Source organism: Equus asinus, chromosome 22 (genome assembly GCF_041296235.1).
Source record: "Equus asinus isolate D_3611 breed Donkey chromosome 22, EquAss-T2T_v2, whole genome shotgun sequence".
NCBI lineage: Eukaryota > Metazoa > Chordata > Mammalia > Perissodactyla > Equidae > Equus > Equus asinus.
In genome coordinates this window covers 14326099-14347963 of record NC_091811.1, presented here as the reverse complement: position 1 = coordinate 14347963, position 21865 = coordinate 14326099, and the positions used below count along the sequence as shown (strand labels likewise).

Genomic DNA, 21865 nt, shown 5'->3' with positions numbered 1-21865 from the left:
GTGGAGTGCACCAACCTAACCACTTGGCCACGGCACCACCCCTCAACTTTCTTTTTTAATCTTTGTTTATACTGATTACAAAAGTAATGTGTGGTCTTTATTAAAAACAAACACAGGTTTCAGCAATCTATCATAAAAGTGGCACGTTCCATAATTCTATACCCCAGAGATAAAACTCTTTTTTCCATTCTTATAGAAATGTTTGTGTGTATACACTATTTCCATTTTTTCACTCTATAAACAGTGCCTCAGTGAGCATTTTTGTACGTATCTACATATGCATACTTCTGTATCTCCATTGCTTTTCTAAAGACCCTGTCAAAGACCTTTTTTTTCTTTTGAGCAGATATTGCTAAGTAACTCTGAAATTTTATTTTTTTAGTTTATATCGTAGGAACACTGAGTTTTATCCAATTTGTTACTTTGTCCACTTTGGTCTCACATATGTATGACATCCTTATGTGATTATATCCATTTTGACCAATTTAATTTATGAATAGTTTTTGATCTGTGGAACTAAAGCTAAAAAGTGAAATGTTATATTTATAAGAAAGCTACTTCTATACCTTTCTTTTTGCTTCTTCAGGTCAGCATTCTCCAAAAGACTGTCCAGGCTGTAGATATATGTGAACAGAATGCATCTTCAGCTTTCAGAGCAGGTACTAACCATAATACTAGAAATTCTTATTGCTACAGAATTCAAAAAACTCAGTGCAAATAATTAGAAATTTTTTCCTACTATACAGTGATAAGGAATGTTCTTAATGATGCCTCTAGTGGCCTAAGATCTTACTTTGCTTTTATTTTTAACCTTTCCATGATGTTTTAATGAAATAGAATAAAAAAATACAATTAACATGCTTATAGTGATAGTCATAAAGCAGATTTGCACAACTTCTGGAATCACAGGGTGTTATTAGCCTCTCTAAGCCTCAATCTCCTTCTCTCTCTCTTTCTCTCTCTCTTTTTTTTAATGAAAATCCCAATTTTCTTTCTTTTTTTTAATTTTTTTTTTTTTTTTTGAGGAAGATTACCCCTGAGTTACCATCTGCTAGCAATCCTCTTTTCACTGAGGAAGACTGGCCCTGAGCTAACGTCCATGCCCATGTTCCTCTACTTTCTATGTGGGACGCCTGACACAGCATGGCTTGCCAAGTGGTGCCATGTCCACCCCGGGGATCCGAACCAGCAAACCCCAGGCTGCCAAGCAGAACGTGCGAACTGAACCGCTGAGCCACCGGGCAAGCCCCAACTTTCTTTTCTTTTTAATTGAGATATAATTTACATATAACATTATAATAGGTTCAAGTATACAACATAATGATTCTATGTTTGTCTTGACTACGAAATGATCACCATAGTGAGTCTAGTTAACTTCGATCACCACACATAGTTACAGTTTTTTTTCTTGTGACAAGAACTTTAAGCTCTACTGTCTTAGCTTGAGCTTCTTTCATCCAAGAAATTAAGTTTTGTTCATTGCAATCTTAGTGTTGCTTATTTTAAAAATAACCTTGTCTTTTGGGCTCAGCCCCACTAGTGGTTGAGTTTGGTGTGCTCTGCTTTGGTGGCCCAGGTTCAGTTCCCAGATGCAGACCTACACCACTCCCCAGCCATGCAGTGGCAACATCCCACATACAAAATAGAAGAAGATTGGCACAGATGTTAGCTCAGGGTGAATCTTCCTCAGCAAAAATAAAATAAAATAAAATAGCCTTGTCTTTTGAAAATTGGGCGATACATCATAATCAAAATGTTTAGATTTAGTTTTTCTTATTCCTTACCCTTTCTGATTAAATACGCATTTACAAAGAAAACAGATACAACTCCAAAGGAAAATTCAGTGGTTTATTCTTTAGGAAAATGAATATTTTATCCAAGTGACATCCTAGCAGAGTTCCCTCCTGGAGATTCCTGTTTGAAAAATTAAACACTATAGTCATTGTATGTTTTCCTTTTTCTTCCTTTCCTTCTCTTCTCAGTAAATGAAGGCAAACTCTTCTGCAAAGTTAGTGCTGATGCTTGAATAGGAGAAAGAAGAGCTGAGTAAAGGTCTTCCTTAATCTTTGTTTTGTATTTTAGATTCTAAAGTGAGCAAAAGAAAACCAGCAATGAGAGAGAAGGAGGAGAGTTCTGAGCAATACCAAGGAGACATACAAACACTTATCCTCCAGGTAAAGCATTCGCTTTGGCAGACCCAAACAGTTTCTGTCCCCGAGCTTAGCTTGGCACAACATGTCTTCATTACCATGTGAGAAGTAGCTCTCTATACACGTTACATCCAGGCATCGTGTGATTGATAAAATCGAGGTTGTTCCTAATTTCCAGGAGCTTATATTTTAAAACCATTATTCTGTATTCAGCCGTTCTAGAAGTGCTGTTCCGAACCTTCAGTTCATCCAGCTTACCTCCAAAGCCCTACCCAACCAAGTCTGCATACAGTCAGAATTCTTTCGTGGTTGGCCTGGGGGATGCCCAGAGAGTTGCAGCTGTCTATGCTGATAGATAGACCTTTAGGGGTATGTCCGTTTATTAGTGCGTGTGTTCTGAAGTCTAGGAAAGTAATGAATTATCCTCTTACCACCTGGTAATTGTATATCATCTACAAGCATGATTTTTCATCTAGTTGCACGCAAGTTCATGTCCTTATCAGTGGGATGTCTTGATTTAAATGACAGTTTCTGCCTTTGGCCAGTATCCACTTTTGGAGTTCTGAGACCCAGACTCGGAGAAGGAAATTACGTTATACTCTTTTTTCTTTTTTGCTTTATTTCCCCGAATCCCCCCAGTACATAGTTGTATATTTTTAGTTGTGGCATGTGGGACGCCGCCTCAACATGGCCTGATGAGCAGTGCCGTGTCTGCGCCCAGGATCTGAACCAGCGAAACCCTGGGCTGCCAAAGCGGAGCTCGCGAACTTAACCACTCGGCCACGGGGCCAGCCCCCTACATTATACTCGTTTTGCTCCGCTTTTTAAATTAAAAAATGAAGAAAAGAGTCATTCTATTTCTGGGCAATTAGGGAGACTTAAAAGAAAGATAGTCTTAAAAGTCCAAAAAAGGAGATAGTGCAAAGGTGAGAATCTTAGGGTAGAGGAAACTGGATTTTCTAGCTTTCTTCATGTGATGGAGGTGCTCTGTTCAGAGTGGACTGAGTCTGCTCTTGTGTCACCTAACCCCATTTATAAGATGTTAAATACAGGGGAGTATAGTTGAGATACTTTCTCTATTTGTTTTGCTGCTGTGCTTTTGGTTTTTGGTTTGTGGGTTCTTTAAATTTTTCTGCAGAAGGACTCCCTTTTAGAGGTAAGAAATAAATGGAAGCAGATGCCTCCCCCATTTTGGCCTTTCCAGGTGGAAGCCCTGCAGGCTCAGATGGAAGAACAAACCAAGCTTTCTAGAGAGCAAGTTGAAGGGCTCATGGAGGACAGACGGATCCGCATTGAAGAGATACAAGTTCATCATCAGAGGAATCAGGACAAAATCAAAGAGCTTACCAAAAAGTAAGTGTTCAAGAAACCTGTGCCTAACAGACTTTTTAATTTTTCTGAATGGTTTGAAAGGTAACGGTGCTGTGCTTGAGCATAGCATCCTGGGACTGAAGGGACCTGGAAAGAATCGTCGTCATCAGGCAGTGCTGCCTCTATGTAGGTGAGTGTCCAGGCTTTTCCAGGAATATTGTTGATTCTTTTCTTGGAGAGCTGGTGAGTGTTCCATATGCTCTATTTAACCCATTTTCGTGATGTAGTTTGATCTCATTGGTTAAGAAATGTTCTTTTATCCACTAATGTGTTATTTGGCTCAGTGTGGTAGGCTCTTTTCTTTTGTTGGCCCTTGTGCATATGGAGACATGTAACTTGACATAGCTGTACCAAAGAAGCACTGAGTCTCTGGACTCGCTGTTTTTGCTGCTTACCTGCCTGTCTTCCTTGGCTCTCTGCAGTCTGATTCCATCCCCATCATTTTACTAAGCATGCCCTTCTGAGGTCATCATTGACTTCTTAATTTCTGGGACCAATTATCTCTTTACAGTCCTCATTGTAATTAGTATATTTCTCTGTATTTGGCACCTCTGATTACCCTCTCTTTGAAGTTAATCTCCCTTGATTTCTGTCTTTTGTTGTTTGTTTTTAAAGATTGGCACCTGAGCTAACATCTGTTGGCGTTTTCCTTTTTTAATTTTTTTTTTCTTCTCCCCAAAGCCCTCCAGTACATAGTTGTATATTGTAGTTGTCGGTCCTTCTGGTTGTGCTATGTGGGACGCTGCCTCAACATGGCCTAATGAGCGGTGCCATGTCCACGCCCAGGAACTGAACCGGTGAAACCGTGGGCCACCAAAGCAGAGTGCGAGAACTTAACCACTGGGCCACGGGCCGGCCCCATCTCCCTTGATTTCTGTCTTTCTTGATTCTTCTACCTGTCTAACCCTCCTCTGCCTTCTGTCTTGTTCCAGTGGCCAGATCTGTGCTGTAAAGACATCTTCAGATGAACATGTTTGAACACCTCAAATTTACCATGGATGAAACCAAACTGTTTTTCTTTCACAGCATCACCTCCTCCCCCATCTCCAATCTACTACGTCATTCTTCTCTTCGTTTAGTGTAATGACAGCACACCATCCACTTTCCCAAGCTTGAAACCTCGGGGTTATCTTCAACTCCTCGCTCTCTTATTCCCTCATTCCAAACCCTATCAAGTGTAAGCCTGAGAAGCCTCTCAAATCCGTTCTCTGCCCTGTCATTCTTACCACATTGGTTAAAGCTATGTTCTTGTTTAAATGGTTACCGTAATGCAACTGTTCGACCTGTCACTGGTCCCTTTGTGTTTTGCAGTCTTCCTCACTGTTATGACTTAGCTCCTCCATTAGGAGTTATCAACTGCTAAGAACGTTTGATAGCTCCCCATTTATCTTACGATAAAGTTCTGATTCCTTAGCATGAATTATTAGGAGCTTCATCATCTGGCTCCAAATTAACCTTTTCAGTCTCAGCGCCTCCTCTGTTCCCGTAGTTCACCTCATCCTCCTGCCAGACTAATAGTGTCTATTGTATGGAACACTTGCTGTGTGGCAGGCACCTTGCTGTGCACTGTCACCCTTCTCTGCAGACTTCCCCAGGCAGAATTAAATTTTTCTTCCTGCACATTCCCATAATGATTCACATGCCTCTATGATGATTCTTAGCACTACCTATTATAATTATGTCTTTGTCTCCCCTGCATCTTCCTGTAGCCTCTCTCTTGGCCTGTGTGCATAAATAGGCTCATAATAAACATTTGTTGACTACTTTATGATCCTTATCAAGTTGCATCTTATTGCCTATTCTCTGCGTTAAACAGCCTACATTAAAAATACTTTTTCAGGGTCCTGCCCAGTGGGGCAGTGGGCCAGCCCCATGGCTGAGTGGTTAGGTTCATGCACTCCGCTTCAGTGGCCCAGTCTTTCACTGGTTCGGATCCTGGGCGTGGACATGGCACTGCCCGTCAAGCCATGCTGAGGCAGCGACCCACATAGCAGAACTAGAAGGATCTGCAATTAGAATAAACAACTATGTACTTGAGCATAGCATCTTCACTTTTCATTGGCCTGTTTTTTGGGGTTTTTTTTACTTTTTATTGAGATTATGAGAGTTTACAACCTTGTGAAATTTCAGTTGTACATTATTGTCAGTCATGTTGTAGATGCACCACTTCAGCCTTTGTGCCCTTTCCCCACCCCCTTCTTTCCCCTGGTAACCACCGATCAGTTCTCTTTGTCTGTATGTTTAACTTCCACATAGGAGTGGAGTCATACAGAGATTGTCTTTCTCTATCTGGCTGATTTCACTTAACATTTACCCTCAAGGTCCATCCATGTTGTTGTGAATGGGACGATTTTATCCTTTTTTATGGCCGAGTAGTATTCCATTGTATATGTATACCATATCTTCTTTATCCAATCATCAGCTGATGGGCACTTAGGTTGCTTCCACGTCTTGGCTATAGCATGGGACTTTCGGAATTGCTGACTTCAAGCTCTTTGGATAGATATTTAGTAGTGGGATGGCTGGGTCATATGGTATTTCTGTTTTTAATTTTTTGAGAAATCTCCATACTGTTTTCCACAGTGGCTGCACCAGTTTGCATTCCCACCAGCAGTGTATGAGCGTTCCTTTTTCTCCACAACCTCTCCAACATTTGTCACTTTTTGTTTTGGTTATTTTTGCCATTCTAACAGGTGTAAGGTGATATCTTAGTGTAGTTTTGATTTGCATTTCCCTGATGATCAGTGATGATGAGCATCTTGTCATGTGTCTCTTGGCCATCCATATATCTTCTTTGGAGAAATGTCTGTTCATGTCTCCTGCCCATTTTTTTGATCAGGTTGTTTGATTTTTTGTTGTTGGTTGTGTGAGTTCTTTATATATTATGGGGATTAACCCTTTGTCGGATATATAACTTGTAAATATTTTTTCCCAACTAGTGGGTTGTTTTTTTGTTTCAATCCTGTTTTCCCTTGACTTGAAGAAGGTCGTTAGTCCGATGAAGTCCCATTTGTTTATTCTTTCTATTGTTTCCCTCATCTGAGGAGATATGGTGTCCGAAAAGATCCTTTTGATACTGATGTCAAAGAGTGTATTGCCTGTATTTTCTTCCAGAAGACTTATTGTTTCAGATCTAATCTTTAGATCTTTGATCCATTTTGAGTTTATTTTTGTGAATGGTAAAAAAGAATGGTCAATTTTCATTCTCTTGCATGTGGCTGTCCAGTTTTCCCAGCACCATTTGTTGAAGAGACTTTCTTTTCTCCATGTATGCCCTCAGCTCCTTTTTCAAAGATTAGCTGTCCATAGATGTGTCGTTTTGATTCTTGGCTTTCAATTCTGTTCCATTGCTCTGTGCATCTGTTTTTGTACCAGTACCATGCTGTTTTGATTACTGTAGCTTTGTAGTATGTTTTGAAGTCAGGAATTGTGATGCCTCCAGCTTTGTTCTTTTTTCTCAGGATTGCTTTAGCAATTCAGGGTCTTTTGTTGCCCCATATGAATTTTAGGATTCAGTATTCTATTCCTGTAAAGAATGTCATTGGGATTCTGATTGGGATGATGTTGAATCTGTAGATTGCTTTAGGTAGTATGGACATTTTAACTATGTTTATTCTTCCAATCCACGTGCATGGAATGTCTTTCCATCTCTTTATGTCGTCATCAACTTCTTTCAGTAAAGTCTTGTAGTTTTCGTTGTATAAATCTTTCACTTCCCTGGTTAAATCTATTCCAAGATATTTTATACTTTTTGTTGTGATTGTGAATGGGATTGTGTTCCTGAGTTCTCTTTCTATTACTTTGTTATTAGAGTATAAACATGCAACTGATTTACGTAAGTTGATTTTGTACCCTGTAACTTTGCTTTAATTGTTGATTGCTTCTAGTAGCTTCTTGATGGTTGTAGGGTTTTTTCTCTATATAAGATCATGTAGTCTGCAAACAGCGAGAGTTTCACTTCTTAATTGTCTATTTGGATTCCTTTTATTTCTTTTCTTTTTCCTGCCAAATTGCTCTGGCTAAAACCTCCAGTACTATGTTGAAGAAGAGTGGTGAGAGTGGGCACCCTTGTCTTGTTCCTGTTCTCAGAGGGATGGCTTTCAGTTTTTGCCCATTGAGTATGATGTTGGCTTTGGGTTTGTCATATATGGCCTTTATTATGTTGAGATAGTTTCCTTCTATACCCATTTTATTGAGAGTTTTTATCATAAATGGATGTTGGATCTTGTCGAATGCTTTCTCTGCATCTATTGAGATGATCATGTGGTTTTTGTTTCTCATTTTGTTAATGTAGTGTATCACGTTGATAGATTTAAACTGATAGGGTATTTTGGAGAAGGAGAAATTAAATGGGCTACAGTTGTCGAGATGACTTCATAGAGGAGGTTGGTCTTGAAACAAGAATGAGATTTGCTATGGGGCAGTTTACACGTGGAGCACAGCAGAAGCAAAAGCAAAACTGTTTTTGACGTTATAGAACTTGGGTTAACCCTCAGTCAGAACACCATGGTTTATTTCTTTATTGTAAAGTCTTGTGCCTGGAAATAGTCCATACTTACGCAGGCTGTGTATAAATATTTCTGTAGTCCTTCTAAGTGTATAAGCTGAGATTAGCTCTCCGGAAAATGTCTGTAAAGACCAGTCTGAAACAGTGAGCATGGATAGATACATCATGCATTGTCTGGTAAAAAAGTAAGGTTGTCAGTGATCACATTAGTATATTTTTAAAACTGCTAATAATATTTTACAGAACTTATCTATTACACAATATTTAAAGAACCTGTATCTTCCCTTTGTTGGAATAACTGTATGTCATATGTGCTGTGTAAGCGTCTTCATGTCCACATGTGTACTTTCTTTCATAGTCTCCATCACACCCAAGAACTACTCTATGAGAGCACCAAAGACTTTTTGCAACTCAGATTTGAAAACCAAAATAAAGAAAAGTCATGGATGCTTGAAAAGGATCATTTGATATCAAAGATTAAGCAGTACAGGGTGCAGTTTAAGAAGAAAGAAGATAAAATTGGAAAAGTTTGGCCAGTTGTTCATGAGAGTCGTCATAACCAAAACGAATATATTAAGGTAGTTTCCTTATGTCTTACAGAAATTGGTTATTTTTCTGGAACACTTGAAGGAATTCAGATAATGCCACCACACCTAAGAATTGTTGTACAAGATCCATTCAGTCCACGAAGCTGTTGTGGCAGCAACCTCAAGAAATAGGTTTCAAAGAGTAGCTCATCCTTATGGTGTTTGGGGATTTAGAAAATGAAACCATTCATTCATTCAACAAGTATTTAGGGGCCAGCCCCGTGGCCCAGTGGTTAAGTTAGTGCGCTCTGCTTCGGTGGCCCAGGGTTTCGCCAGTTTGAATCCTGGGCGAGGACATGGCACTGCTTATCAGGCCATGCTGAGGCAGCATCCCACATGCCACAACTGGAAGGACCCACCACTAAAAATACACAACCATGTACCAGGGAGCCTTGGGGAGAAAAAAAAAAAAGGAAAAATAAAATCTTGAAAAAAAAAAAAACCGTAGCAAATATTTACTGTACTGATACTCTGGGCTAGGCTTTGAGGCTACGTGAGTAAATGCGCTAGAGCAGATCTGCCTTCATGGCATTTATATTTTAGTGGGTGAGAAAGAACAGAAACATTAACAAACAAGAAAATGATAGATTATAGGAAAGTGGTTTTAAGGAATGAAAAGGATTATATGTAGTTGCTGGAAGTCTACTTTTGTAGGGAAGTACAAGGACACTCTTAAGTCTGGTGTTTTTGCTGAGACCTGAAAAATGGGACCGAGCTTGCCATATAGACCTAGGGAAAGAGCATTCCAGGCCGAGGGGAGAGCAAGGCCCTGGAGTATCTTGAAGGAGAAGGAAGGGTGCCATTGTGCTTGTAAAGGAGTCAGCAAGGAGGAAGTGGGTGCAGGTGGAGGGGCGCGCAGCAGCCAGTCACGGAGGGCTTTCTAGGGCCTTCGTATGCTTGGTGAGAATATTTAGCTCTCAATGGTGTTCTGTCTTTGAAGCGTTGTGTGCAAGGAAATAACGTGATGCGGTTAAGGTTTTTAAAGCTCATTCTGGCTGCTCAGTGGGACATGGATAATAAGCGTTATTATTGTTGTTCTGATGATGGTTTCTTTCTCTTTAAAGGAGAACTTCAGAAATGCGTCCCAAAACATATATTGTAATGTCTTACTTGGGACAATTCTGAGATCCATTATCTGACTCTTCCTGGAGCTAGAAATATTTGTTTTATTTTAAACAATTTCTACTGTGTACACTTTAGAAAAGGCTAAGAGAATCCTTTAGAAGTAGGAGGTTTTCAAATGTTCTTCAGAGTTCCTTTCTGTCTTGTTCCTTAACTCGTTTTGTACTTCTGGAAATCCTTCCTTTCCCTTCTTTCTTTAAGTGCTCTTTGAGTTACCTAAATTGTAGAACTGAATAGTAATGGATGTTGTTCCTTTTGCCCTGCAGTCCCTAAAGGATAAGTTAGTACAAGAGAAGAAGCTGTCCAGCATGTACCAAGAGCAGTGCATTGCCCTGGAAGAAGAACTTGCCCGAATTCGGGAGGAGGAGGGGGTGAGGAGAGAGATCTTCAAGGTACAGAATTCTCTGCCCCTTACCGTGGAGCGGGAAGTGCGGATGGCTCCGGGAGGCTTCTCTCATCTTCACAAATGCCTTCCTGTTTCCCTCTATTTAGGATCGTACCAACAAGATGGGGAAGCGTTTACAGGTAATGACAAAACGCTATGAGGCCTTGGAGAATCGGCGTGTCTTGGAAGTAGAAGGCTTTAAGACGGATATTAAGGCTCTCCGGCAGAAACTGAAAGACTTGGAGCAAATGCTCTATAAGGTAGGTGCTGATCCTGAATTAGCAAGAGGTTTAGGGGTGCAAGTGAGGAAACATGGTCCTGAGGGCTCCTCAGGAGAAAGGTGTGTTTCCCTGACGGTAGACACTAATGGATCACCATCCTTTAAGCCTCACTGAAATCGGTTTAACAAGTACATGCTAGAGGGAAGACCAAAATAGACCGAAATAATTGAATGACTGCATCACTATACTTCCATCAAAGCTAAACTTAACAAATCCCTCTCAATTCAAGAAGTAGATTTAAAGAACTGTGTGTTTCACAAATAGTGCGACTGAGCAGTTGAGTAATAATTTTCCCCCATCGGACACAGCTGTATTTAGAATCCAAGTTGCCTCAGGAGCCTTCTTAAAGAGATTTAACCAGTCATCCACATATCCTAAAGGTTAATTGTAGAAAAGAAGAGATGCTTTCATTCTTTGGCAGATTTACCAATACTGTTTATATTGGTCTCTGCTTTTTACTCACTGTTTGTCGAGCTCTATCTGAAGACTCCTTTGCTGTTGTATGAGAAAGCAGAGAGTCTCATTCCTTTTTCTGCTTTAATTCTGCTCTACATTTCCCTTCTTTTCGTTGGTCACTAAACAGACTAAGGATCGAATTATTCTGCATACTAAAAGTCTCAAAAAGGAGCCAGCATAGCCTGTTCTTTATGATGGATTTTTCTTCCCTGACGTATGCCATGATCATTTTTTCTTCTTTTCATATCTCTAGGCAACACTTAACGCGCGGGCAAACCAGGACCTTGCCATCCTCTGTGAGGTCCGGGACAGCAATAGACGGGCACATAAGATACAAGGAGAACTGAAGAACCTGAAGTCCAAAGTATTTGGTCTGGAGAATGAACTTAGACTCTGTTGATCTTTACTTTTGGAAATGACTCTCATCTGGAATAGGCCTGCTTCCTGAAATCTGAAAACAAAATGTCGTCTTCTCCCAGGAACTACAGGCAGAGAGATGCCTGGGATAGTGCTATCTGTTATTATAGAGACAGAGTGAAGAAGCATCAGGACTGCTTATAAAGCTTTTCTTGCGTGTTAAGCTTTATCTATAGTTTTTGCTGTCCTGTTAACCTTTTAGTTGTTTTGGTCTGGACTATAACCTGAATTAGTTAGACATTTTCCCACATTTATAATGACAGCTTTTGTTTTTTTAAGAAGACAATGACGATGAAAACTTAGGAAGAAAGTATTTTTCTGTGAGCTTGGCTGAGTGTCAATGGGAACACCTTTCCTGAGGAGAGAAAGGCATCCACAGAGCTCGCCTTCCTCCCAGGCAGAGGGAAGGCAGCAAACCACAGCTTGTGAAATGTGACTAGGCAGGCATTCTGCTGTGTGACTGTGTTCGTGAGCTGTAGGGCCCGAGTTACATTTCGGGACACTCAGTCTCATGAACTTTCACCAGAGGGCACCAGAGACCCTACTCTCAAGCAAAATGTTCATCTAGGAAGATAAAGGTGCCACTTTGGTAAGAGCGAGTGAAACTTAAATGATCTTTGTATAAAAAGTTCATTATTATACCAGTAACATGGTTTTTTAAAAATAATGTATATATTTTAAATTAACTATTTTCAATAAAATAAGTAATTGAAAATATTCTATTTGAGTTTTCTGTAATTTCTTGTTAAAACCACGTTTATACTTTGTTAATGACTCAGTTTACTTACTTGGTCCCTGGTGTCTGCAGTTCTGCACAAGTACTGGTTTCCCAACTGCATCCATTGAACTCATCTGGTGTTGGAGGTAACAGAGATAGCACAAAGGTGATGGCACTAAAACTTTATCCATTTCTTCCATCTATATGCTTTTTTAGGCAAATTGCTATGCATTTGGAGCAAAATAATTGTGTGTGTTCCTGGACAGCCTCTGAGAAGTCAGTTGGTCTTAGCTTAGTATGGTATCGCTCTTACTTATCCGGGACAAAGGGAAGAATTCATGTTTTCATATTTGTGTTGAGGAAAGTGGTGGATGAACTGCTATTAGGAGATGCTACCTTCTTTTTAAAAGCCTGTGATAGGGGCCAGCCCTGTGGCCAAGTGGGTAAGTTCACGTGCTCCACTTCGGCAGCCCAGGGTCTCACTGGTTTGGATCCTGGGCACGGACATGGCACTGCTCATCAGGCCATGCTGAGGTGACGTCCCACATGCCACAACTAGAATATACAACTATGTACTGGGGGGCTCTGGGGAGAAAAGAAGGTGAAGAAGAAGAAAAAAAAGGATTGGCAACAGATGGTAGCTCAGGTGCCAATTAAAAAAAAGCCTATGACACCAGGTCAGATTTTTTTCACAATAAACTGGGACTGGAGTTCTTACAGGGCCCAGTCCTGGGCTTTAGAGGGATGTGCATAAGTGGATGGTTCTTCCTTTTGTCCAACACTTAAGGAACTGGCTTTTCATGATTACTGCTGTTTTGATGCTGGGCAAAACAAAAAGTCTTATTAAATCATAGAATTTCAGAGTAAGAAGGAATCTTGGAGATCATATAATCCAAATTTTTAATTTTATATATGACTTTGAGGCCTGCCACCATTGACTTCAGCAATCAGTTGATAATGTTTCTAACACCTTGGCCTCAATTCCAATGACATTCATCTTTGTGTTAACTACCCACTAGTATAGCCACTTTCTAAACCTCATCATCAGTTAAAACTACTCCGTCACCAAGAAGCAGTGTAGAGTAGTGGAAAGAGCATGGGCTTTGGAGACTCGGATGTAGATGCAATCATGCCTCTTACTAAAACCCTCAGGCTCTGGTCTCTTCATCTGTAAAACAGAGATAGATCTACCTGCTTTGGCAGGGTGATTGAGGATTAAGAAAGAAAATCCAGTGTCCAGAATATATAAAGAATTCTTACAGCTCAACAATAAAAAGACAACACAAAAAAATGGCCAAGAGATCTGATTAGATATTTCTCTGAAGATAACATACAAATGGCCAATAAGTACACAAAAAGATGCTCAGGGGGGCTGGCCTGGTGGTGCAGCGGTTAAGTTCCCATGCTCCGCTTCTCAGCGGCCCGGGGTTCGCCAGTTCGGATCCCGGGTGTGGACATGGCACTGCTTGGCACGCCATGCCGTGTTGTGCGTCCCACATATAAAGTAGAGGAAGATGGGCACGATGTTGGCTCAGGGCCAGGCTTCCTCAGCAAAAAGAGGAGGACTGGCAGTAGTTAGCTTAGGGCTAATCTTCCTCAGGAAAAAAAAAAAAAGCTCAATGTCATTAGTTATCAGGGAAATGGAAATCAATAATGAGGTACCACTTCACACCCAGTAGGATGGCTATAATAAGATGGTAAGTGCTAACAAGGGTGTGGAGAAACTGGAAACCTCAGTTATTGCTAGTGGGAATGTAAAATGGTGCTGCCACTTGGGAAAACAGTCTAGTAGTCGCTCAAAAAGTTAAACATACAGTACCATTTGACCTAGCAATTCTACTCCTCAGGCATATACCCAAGATAGATGAAAACGTACATCCACGCAAAAACTTGTACACAGGTGTCCATGGCAGCATTATTCCAATAGCCAAAAAGTGGAAACAACTGGTGTCCATCAACTGATGAATGTGATTCAGCCGTAGAAAGGAGTGAAGCCCTGATACACATGCAATGTGGGTGATCCTTGAAAGTACACTGTGCAAAGGAAGACAGACACAAAAGGCCACATATTGTCTGATCCCACATACGTGAAATGTCACAACAGGCAAATCCTTAGAAAGGAAACGTAGTGGTTGCTAGGGGCTGAGGGGAGGGAGTAATGAGAGGTGACTGCTAATGGGTATAGGATTTCTTTTGGGGAATATGAAAATGTTCTAGAATTAGTGGTGATGGTTGCAAAACTGAATATACTAAAAACCACTGCATTGTAAACTTTAAAAGTGTGAATTTTATGTTACATGAGTTATATATCAATGTTTTAAAAGTCCATGAAATGGGCCGGCCAGGTGGCACAGTGGTTAGGTGCGCATGTTCCACTTCGGTAGGCTGGGGTTTGCCGGTTTGGATCCTGGGTGTAGACATGGCACCTCTTGTCAAGCTGTGCTGTGGTAGGCATCCTACATGTAAGGTAGAGGAAGATGAGCATGGATGTAAACTCAGGGCCAGTCTTCCTCAGCAAAAAGAGGAGGATTGGCAGTGGATGTTAGCTCAGGGCTAATCTTCCTGAAAAAAAAAAAAAGTCCACGAAATGGCTTAGTCCTGTGCCTAGCATGGAGTGGGCATTCAATTACAGTTAACTATTATTTATATTTTGCCTTCTTTGACTTTCTATCAGTTGCCCACCACTGTTAGTCAGATTCCAAGATGTATTTCATACCATTCATAGGTGCTTTGTGTGTACTAGAAATTGCTCTAGATCGTAAGTTTATGGAGAATATGAAGACAGTCTTTGTGCTCCAAAGAATGGTAGGAAGATAAGCACTATGGGTGCATAGAATAAAAAGTAGCATAGAATATGACTTAAACAAGGTAATGTTTTTGCTGAATCTTAAAAGTGAGTTTGGAGTCAGACGAGTTTGGGCATTCTAGGTAGAGAGACAACGTGTACGACGGCATGGAAAACAGTATTTGGGGAAGTGCTTGTACAGGAGACGATGTCAGGTAATACAGAATATGGGAAATGCTATGAAACTTCATCTAATACAATAATGTAAGTATGTTAAATATTTCGAGACATTTTGCATCAATTGAAAACATTTGAGTTTACTTAAAAATGGGGAAAAAAGCAGTAAGCAAAATCAGAAATATTTAGTGATATCAATTCGTGCATGAAAAAAAGAATTTGAAGTGCAAACTCACTTTCTTAAAAACTAATGGTGGGGAGTAAGCATCATGCAATAATAAATATATGAAATGTTTGTTTCCTGGGAAATCCTTGTACTGCAGATCAGAGCAAGGCAAAATCACTTAATACCAGGATTTTTTGCGGTATCTGTGGGAACAAAGCAAAGATACTTTAGATCTTTAGAAAAGAGCCACCTGGGGCTGGCCCCGTGGCCGAGTGGTTAAGTTTGCGCCCTCCGCTGCAGGCAGCCCAGTGTTTTGTTGGTTCGAATCCTGGGTGCGGACATGGCACTGCTCATCAAACCACGCTGAGGCAGCGTCCCACGTGCCACAACTAGAAGGATCCACAACAAAGAATATACAACTATGTACCAGGGGGGCTTTGGGAAGAAAAAGGAAAAGAATAAAATCTAAAAAAAAAAAAAAGAAAAGAAAAGAGCCATCTATGTCATCTGCTTTGCCTTTTAAAATTCCTCTTTTAGCCCATATTTGAGTCACTTAGTAATAAATCACCTTTTCATCCATGAAATTTGTAATGTTGCACAACATAAAATAGCCTCTGACTACATTATTTTTTTCTCCAGTCGCAATGCTCACTGCCTCTCCACTCGTGCCACACTAGTTGGGCCACCAAGATTTACTGTAATATTTGCAACGTAGCAGACGGTACTGTTTCCACTCACTGCATACAGAAACAGAGGAAAGGAGATGGCTACAGCCCTATCCATATAAGAAACTCAGGGCCTGAGCTAAAGGGAGACATTAGAAAGACAGGAAGGGACAGATTTGAGAAACATTTAGGAATAGAATGGACGTTTCTTTGTGATGGATAAGATGTGAGCTTTAGGGAAGGATTAAGGATAGTTCTCTAACTTCAGTTTCTGGCTTAGGGAAACATGTGTATAGTGAAACTATTAACTGAGATGTAGCATATATGAGAAGCAGTTGGTTTTGAGTAAATATGAGAATGGGGGATATGGAGGTCAGAAGAGAAATTAGGATTAAAGATAGAGATTTGGAATTATTAGCATATAGAAAATAAATGAAATCATGGAGCCAAACCGTGGGTGTTTCTGAGATCAGAGATGGAAAGCATATAGAGCAAGAAGAGGACCAAAGAGGGGAATCCCGATGGTCAGAGGAGATAGGCAGTAACAAAGGAATGGTCTGAATAACGAGAAAATAGTGTTCTGGAAGCTTAGGGGAATGAGAACTTCAAGAAGTAAAAGGTTGGCAGCATTGTCAAACTGCAGAAATATAAGATAAATTAGAATTTATTTATTTTTTTGAGGAAGGTTAGCCCTGAGCTAACTGCTGCCAATCCTCCTCTTTTCGCTGAGGAAGACTGGCCCTGAGCTAACATCTGTGCCCATCTTCCTCTACTTTATATGTGGGACGCCTACCACAGCATGGTTTTTGCCAAGCGGTGCCACGTCCGCACTCGGGATCCGAGCTGGTGAGCCCTGGGCTGCTGAGAAGCAGAACTTGCAAACTTAACCGCTGCACCACCAGGCCGGCCAGGTAAATTGGAATTTAGATTAGACCTTTGGGTCTGGCAATTTAGTAGCAGATGAATTTAGAGCAATTTCAGTGAAGTGGAGATAGAAGTCAGCCCATATTAGGTTGAAGAATGAGACAAGGAGAAAGATGGGAAGTAGCTTTAGAGTAATAAAACCAAGGAAAGGAGTTTTGATGGTTTTAGGTTGAGGAAGACGTAATCATGTTTATAGACTGCAAGGAAAAGTCCAGAGGACGTTATTGAAGACAGAGGAATGAGAGGGGATGTTTGTGAAGTAAGATGCTGGAGGAGAGTGAGAGCTGGTACTGATGGAGGCAATAAAAGTAGATAAGTAGATAACTCTAAAGGGGAGACTGCCTCCTTTTTCATGGAGGAAATAAAATCAAGGCCATCGACTGAAAGTGAGATGGGGCATTGATGAGATGGGGCGCTTGAGGATAAGAGGGAAAGTTTGGAAAGAACGGCGGGAGCTGCTGAGGGGCAAGTGATAGAATTGGTAGGAGTAGGTCTGAGTGAAGGATTCATTGAGTTGAACTGACTGCCACTGAAAAAACGTCTAAGATTGCAGCAAGCCACCGTCCGCTTCGTGTGCCCTCCTAACTTCCCAGCTAGGTGAGGGCACAGAGCCAAAATGGATCTCTAACAGCAAACCAGCAGGGAAAAAGAGCAGGTGAAGAGCTGGAGCTGGAGAGAGGGGTTGGCTACCAAGTGAAGGGAGGCACTGCAAAGAAAATGTTTTGAAAGTTTTTTTTAAGTCTGTACATTAAAACATTGCTTTGTGTGTCTAAGCTGTGAAGTATTCCACTCTGGGACTGGCCGGTAGCTTAGTTTAAAGTTATCCCTACAAAAAGCAAGTGGGAACACAACCTGGACTTCTGGAGCAATTACTTAATCACCTCCTGTCTAAGCTGACTTCACTGTATACCCATCTTCTTGTTACAGGATATCCCTGATTTTGAAGATGATGCACTTTTCTTGGAACCACCAGATGATAATATTGACATCTTAAGTGGTATGTAAGCGTGTGTAGAGCAAGACTGTTACTGAGAAAACCACTGCCCTTGCCATAGCAGCCTCCTGGGAGCTTGACCTTCAAGTGGCAGGTATTATTGCTTTCGTTTGCGGATCTTCTTGGCATCTCTTCCTCTTTGCTTCGTGGGCTGCAAGATCTCTTTTTTAAAACTGAGCCAGCTACTTGTTTTCCTTTTTTTAATTAACTGTGTTGTATTGACACATGAACAGACCAACGATGACAAAGAATTTGAAGTTTAGAAATAGATTCAATTAATGCTGGAATCTAGGTTATTGTAATAGAGGCATTTCAAGTTGGTGTGCTAAAGATGCATTTTTTAAGTTTGGACAAATATTTGTTATAAAATAATATGCTCGATAAGTCAACTCACATCTCTAGCTATCTAGCTATCTATTTTAGATAACTGTAGATTGACATGTGGTTTTCAGAAATAATACAAAGTGCTCCTGTGTTCATTTTACCCAGTTTCCCCCAGTTAGCCACTCCATTTTGACGTGGTTTGTCTGCAGTTAACTCCAGATTGAATCACAATGTTTCCGATGGGCCTTGTGTTGGTTTTGTGAGATTTTCTTCCCCTTTGGGCTCACAAGTGTCATATCCATTAAGCACTTTAGTATTTAACAATATCAGTGCTAATTTTAAATTAATACAATTTCAATATTGCTATGTTGACTGTTGCAGAGCCTCTTAATTGGCAACCTCGCCTTGACATGTAGAAAGGGATAATTAAATATTAAATAGAGGGATCTAGAATCTGAATGCACCTAATGTAGTACTGTCATGAAAACTTTTATAAGATTTCATTTGGCCCCAAGCTCAGTAACGAGTCAAGATTGAGCTAGTCTGTCTGGGCTTCTTTTACTTAAATTAGAGTGATTTTCCCTCCAGCCCTTCTTCTCTTGGATCACGCCCCAGGCCAGGCCAGCACCTGATAAGCTTCTTCAGCAAATAGCTATGTTCTCTTTCTTGTTTCATATCAAAGCAATTAACTCCCCAAAAACAACCTTATAAAACTCTTCTTTCTATATGTATCCTGCTTGAATCCTCCATGACATCTTTAGGATTCTGTATTTCTTCTCAGCTCAGTCTGACCAAACCCCTCTCGAGTTTATCCGCCTCCCCCCTTGTACGTCACACTTAGTCTCCCAGCCTCACCTCCTAAGCTCTGGAATTTCAGTGCCACCCTGTCCACACCTGCACTGACATTGCCCCTGCTCTCCTTGCTCCGTAGATCTCTGTCCTTCTCTGACTCCTGTGTCTGCTGGGCTTGCCCGTTCCTGTCTCTGACCCCTCTTCCACTTGTCCTGTCAGTGTTGGTGTTCCCAGGAGTCTGACTTGGGCTCTCTTCACCAGTCACCCACGTCTTCTCCCTGTGTGATCGCCTGCTTTTCTGTGACTCCAACTACTAGTGGTGAGAATGCTGTGGGTTTCTTTTTCCTGGAGTAATCTCCCTTGAGAATAGCATGGCATTTAAGGGAAAACTTACCTGAAAGCATAGGAGTCAACCTGGAAAGCCAAAATAACACTGAGATTGGAAAATGTATAGCAAAGCGTAGCTGACCGAAATGAGAAAAATGATTCAGAGCCTGATTTGACATCTCTGAGGTCACTTTCTAAATACTGTGAAGGAAAGCTGAGAGTGTGAAGTGTCTCCTAAAAAACCTAGGATGATAGAATGCAAGGTTTTCCGTGCACATCTCTCATTGACCTGCACTGTCAGCCTTCTTCTGAGGCTACGAGGCCTGGTGGAGGAGCAAAATCTTTGTCAAGGCAGAATTTTTTAGAAGCTCTGGGACAATATGAAAGTTTAGGGAGAACTCAGCACTTCACTTTCTCCAAAGGACTGTTCCTTATGCCAAACATCCACTCCGGCTACTCTCCACCACCAACACATACACCCCGAGCATGTGGCCAATCTACGAGGGAGCAGGAAAACAAAACAAAAAATCACATCACATGACTAGTTTCACTGACTGTCCTTGTCCCAAATCACTAACCTGGGTTCGCCTCCTTTCTTTGTAGCTCAGCCAGATGAGAATGATCTGTTTCCACTGGTTCTTACAAACTGACTTTAAATCAGACTCTCCCAATTGGCACCTTAGAGTTGACCTAGGAAGGAGATGGGAGCCTCGCCCCCTGTTGAGAGGGTCAGAAATTGTTCCTGTCCTCACTCTAACCCCTTCCCGGTCCTGACAAGTCTCAGTGTTCATGCGGTTTGCTGCCTACAGAGGGCGTTGAGAGGAGAAGAGCAATGTTGCTCTTTAATTTTCCCTCTCCAGGGCCAAGTTAAATTCCAGAGAACCACATACAGTGGGGATTTTTGTTTTCTTTCTTCCATCCCCAGTCCGGGTGGCGGCAGAGCTCAAAGAGTAGTCTGTTCTGGGGCAAAGACGGCGTCTGCCTCTCTCCCAAACCAGCCCTGATCAAATCCCAAGCAGCCGGTCCTTAGATAACATGGCCGGGAAACCTGAAACCAACAGCTCTGACTCTCATCAGTGCCCAGCATCACCGTCTGGAAACCGAGACATGCTGCTGAGATGCCACAGTGATTGAGTGTTAAGTGGCATGGCTGGGGTTCTCTCACCAGAGTTTATAGCCTGGACCTATGAACTTAGACAAAGAAGGTTTTCAGGAAGTCTGTCTGGGGCTTGAGCACTTGAGCTGTTTTGTGGCACTCTGCACATGTACTGGCCTTTAGGATCATTGTTCTTCCCAGCAGAGCCATAAGGCAGGTTAACACAGCCACGCGGTCCACTTGCCGGGATTGCCTGCAGCATTCCCAGTAGGTGAGTGATTCAGCTGTGTTTGAGGCAAGGGAAGGAACATCCATACTCGCAATTCTGCTTTATTAGAGGAAGACAGCCTTAAATGAGCGGGCATTAGAGGAGGCAGAGCCTCGTATGAACGGGGAGTGAGAACAGTTCCCATTATTACAGTGTTTACTAACTGACTTCTAGGCTGGATGCCACAGAAGGAGTACAGATTCTAGAATGTAGAACAGATGTGGTCCCTGACAAGCCCCACTAGGGATTGGAGAAGTTGTAAAGTCAGGAGTGGGAGATGTTTATAGAAGAGTTTCTTTCTCCGGGATAAAGAATAGAGGTAGGAAACCTACCTTTGCTCAGAGGCTTAAGACCTACAGCTTATTCTGAAAATGCTAAGAACACCCTCAGGGCTGCGGAAGGTGGTGCCAGAGAGCTGAGGCATGCAAGAAGGCTGCCCATGAGTCTACCATCTGTGCAGGCTCCCAAAGGCGAAGGTGTGTACACCTGTGTGTGTTTGTACTTGCGGGGACCAAGCCTGTGGGATGTGTCCTTGGGAGAAGAGAAGGAAGCGCCAAGAGTTTATTCCAACGTATGGGAACTATGGACCATGGGCCTGGAGCCATAGTGAACCACACAGCTTCTAGACGTATCACTAATATCACCAGGACTTGGGAATGGGGAAGAAGCAACTCAGAGCTGTGGGTCATTATGCCGTAGCTTCAGCTACAAAGCCCCTCATCATTTTCCGCAGCAGCAGATTGCGGGACGCAGAAAGGAATAGACATCTCTCTAGGGAGGTGTAAGAGAATGTTTTTCTAGTGGGGTGTAGTGGTCAGAGAGACAGGAGATGACATTTCAGGGAAGGCTCATTTAGCCTCTGTTTCAGCATCAACTAACGAGCAACCAAGAGTGCTCTTCCCTCTTTCTCTTTCTGGGTTTCCCAGCAACAAAACAAATCCTAGCAGAGGGAAATAATTGATATCACTCAGCTGAAAAGCTTGATCAAGTCAAAGTTAATTTTTTAACTCGGATAATTGTCTGTTGACTTGCTGGGGAATCCTCTTCCCTCGGGGAGGAAGGCAGCAAGAGAGGTTGTAATATTTGGGAGGGATTCACACTGCAGACTGGAAAGAGAAGTGAGCAATAGATGCCAAACTTAAGCTTTGAAGCACCCAGTTCTGGTCTGGTTCACACCTTGCACTTGCTGAGGACTGCAGCAACAGCTCATTTGCTTGAGAGGGAGAAGAAGTCCTAAGCTCTCAGTACTGAATTTCTTGGGCCCTTTCCTAGCCAAGGAGCTTTGTTGACTCTTCAGGATAACCTCTCTGCCCTCTGTTCATCTTTTCTTTGGCTCTCTTCATCCGGTTCCTT

At 41.7% G+C, this 21865-nt stretch overlaps 1 protein-coding gene across 5 annotated transcripts in view; it reads left to right on the top strand.

Annotated features, from left to right (window-relative positions):
- Positions 1 to 11993, top strand: part of CCDC77 (coiled-coil domain containing 77) — a 37280-nt gene extending 25287 nt beyond the window's left edge. For all 5 annotated transcript variants that reach the window (XM_044756456.2, XM_044756455.2, XM_070494377.1 and 2 more), the window contains 7 exons: positions 587 to 659; positions 2083 to 2174; positions 3355 to 3503; positions 8387 to 8606; positions 10004 to 10129; positions 10230 to 10382; positions 11113 to 11993. In XM_044756456.2, the coding sequence (XP_044612391.1) occupies positions 587 to 659; positions 2083 to 2174; positions 3355 to 3503; positions 8387 to 8606; positions 10004 to 10129; positions 10230 to 10382; positions 11113 to 11259 (960 nt within the window). In that variant the 3' untranslated portion in view covers positions 11260 to 11993. The remainder of the gene's footprint in view (positions 1 to 586; positions 660 to 2082; positions 2175 to 3354; positions 3504 to 8386; positions 8607 to 10003; positions 10130 to 10229; positions 10383 to 11112) is intronic.
- Positions 11994 to 21865: the final 9872 nt, after the last annotated feature.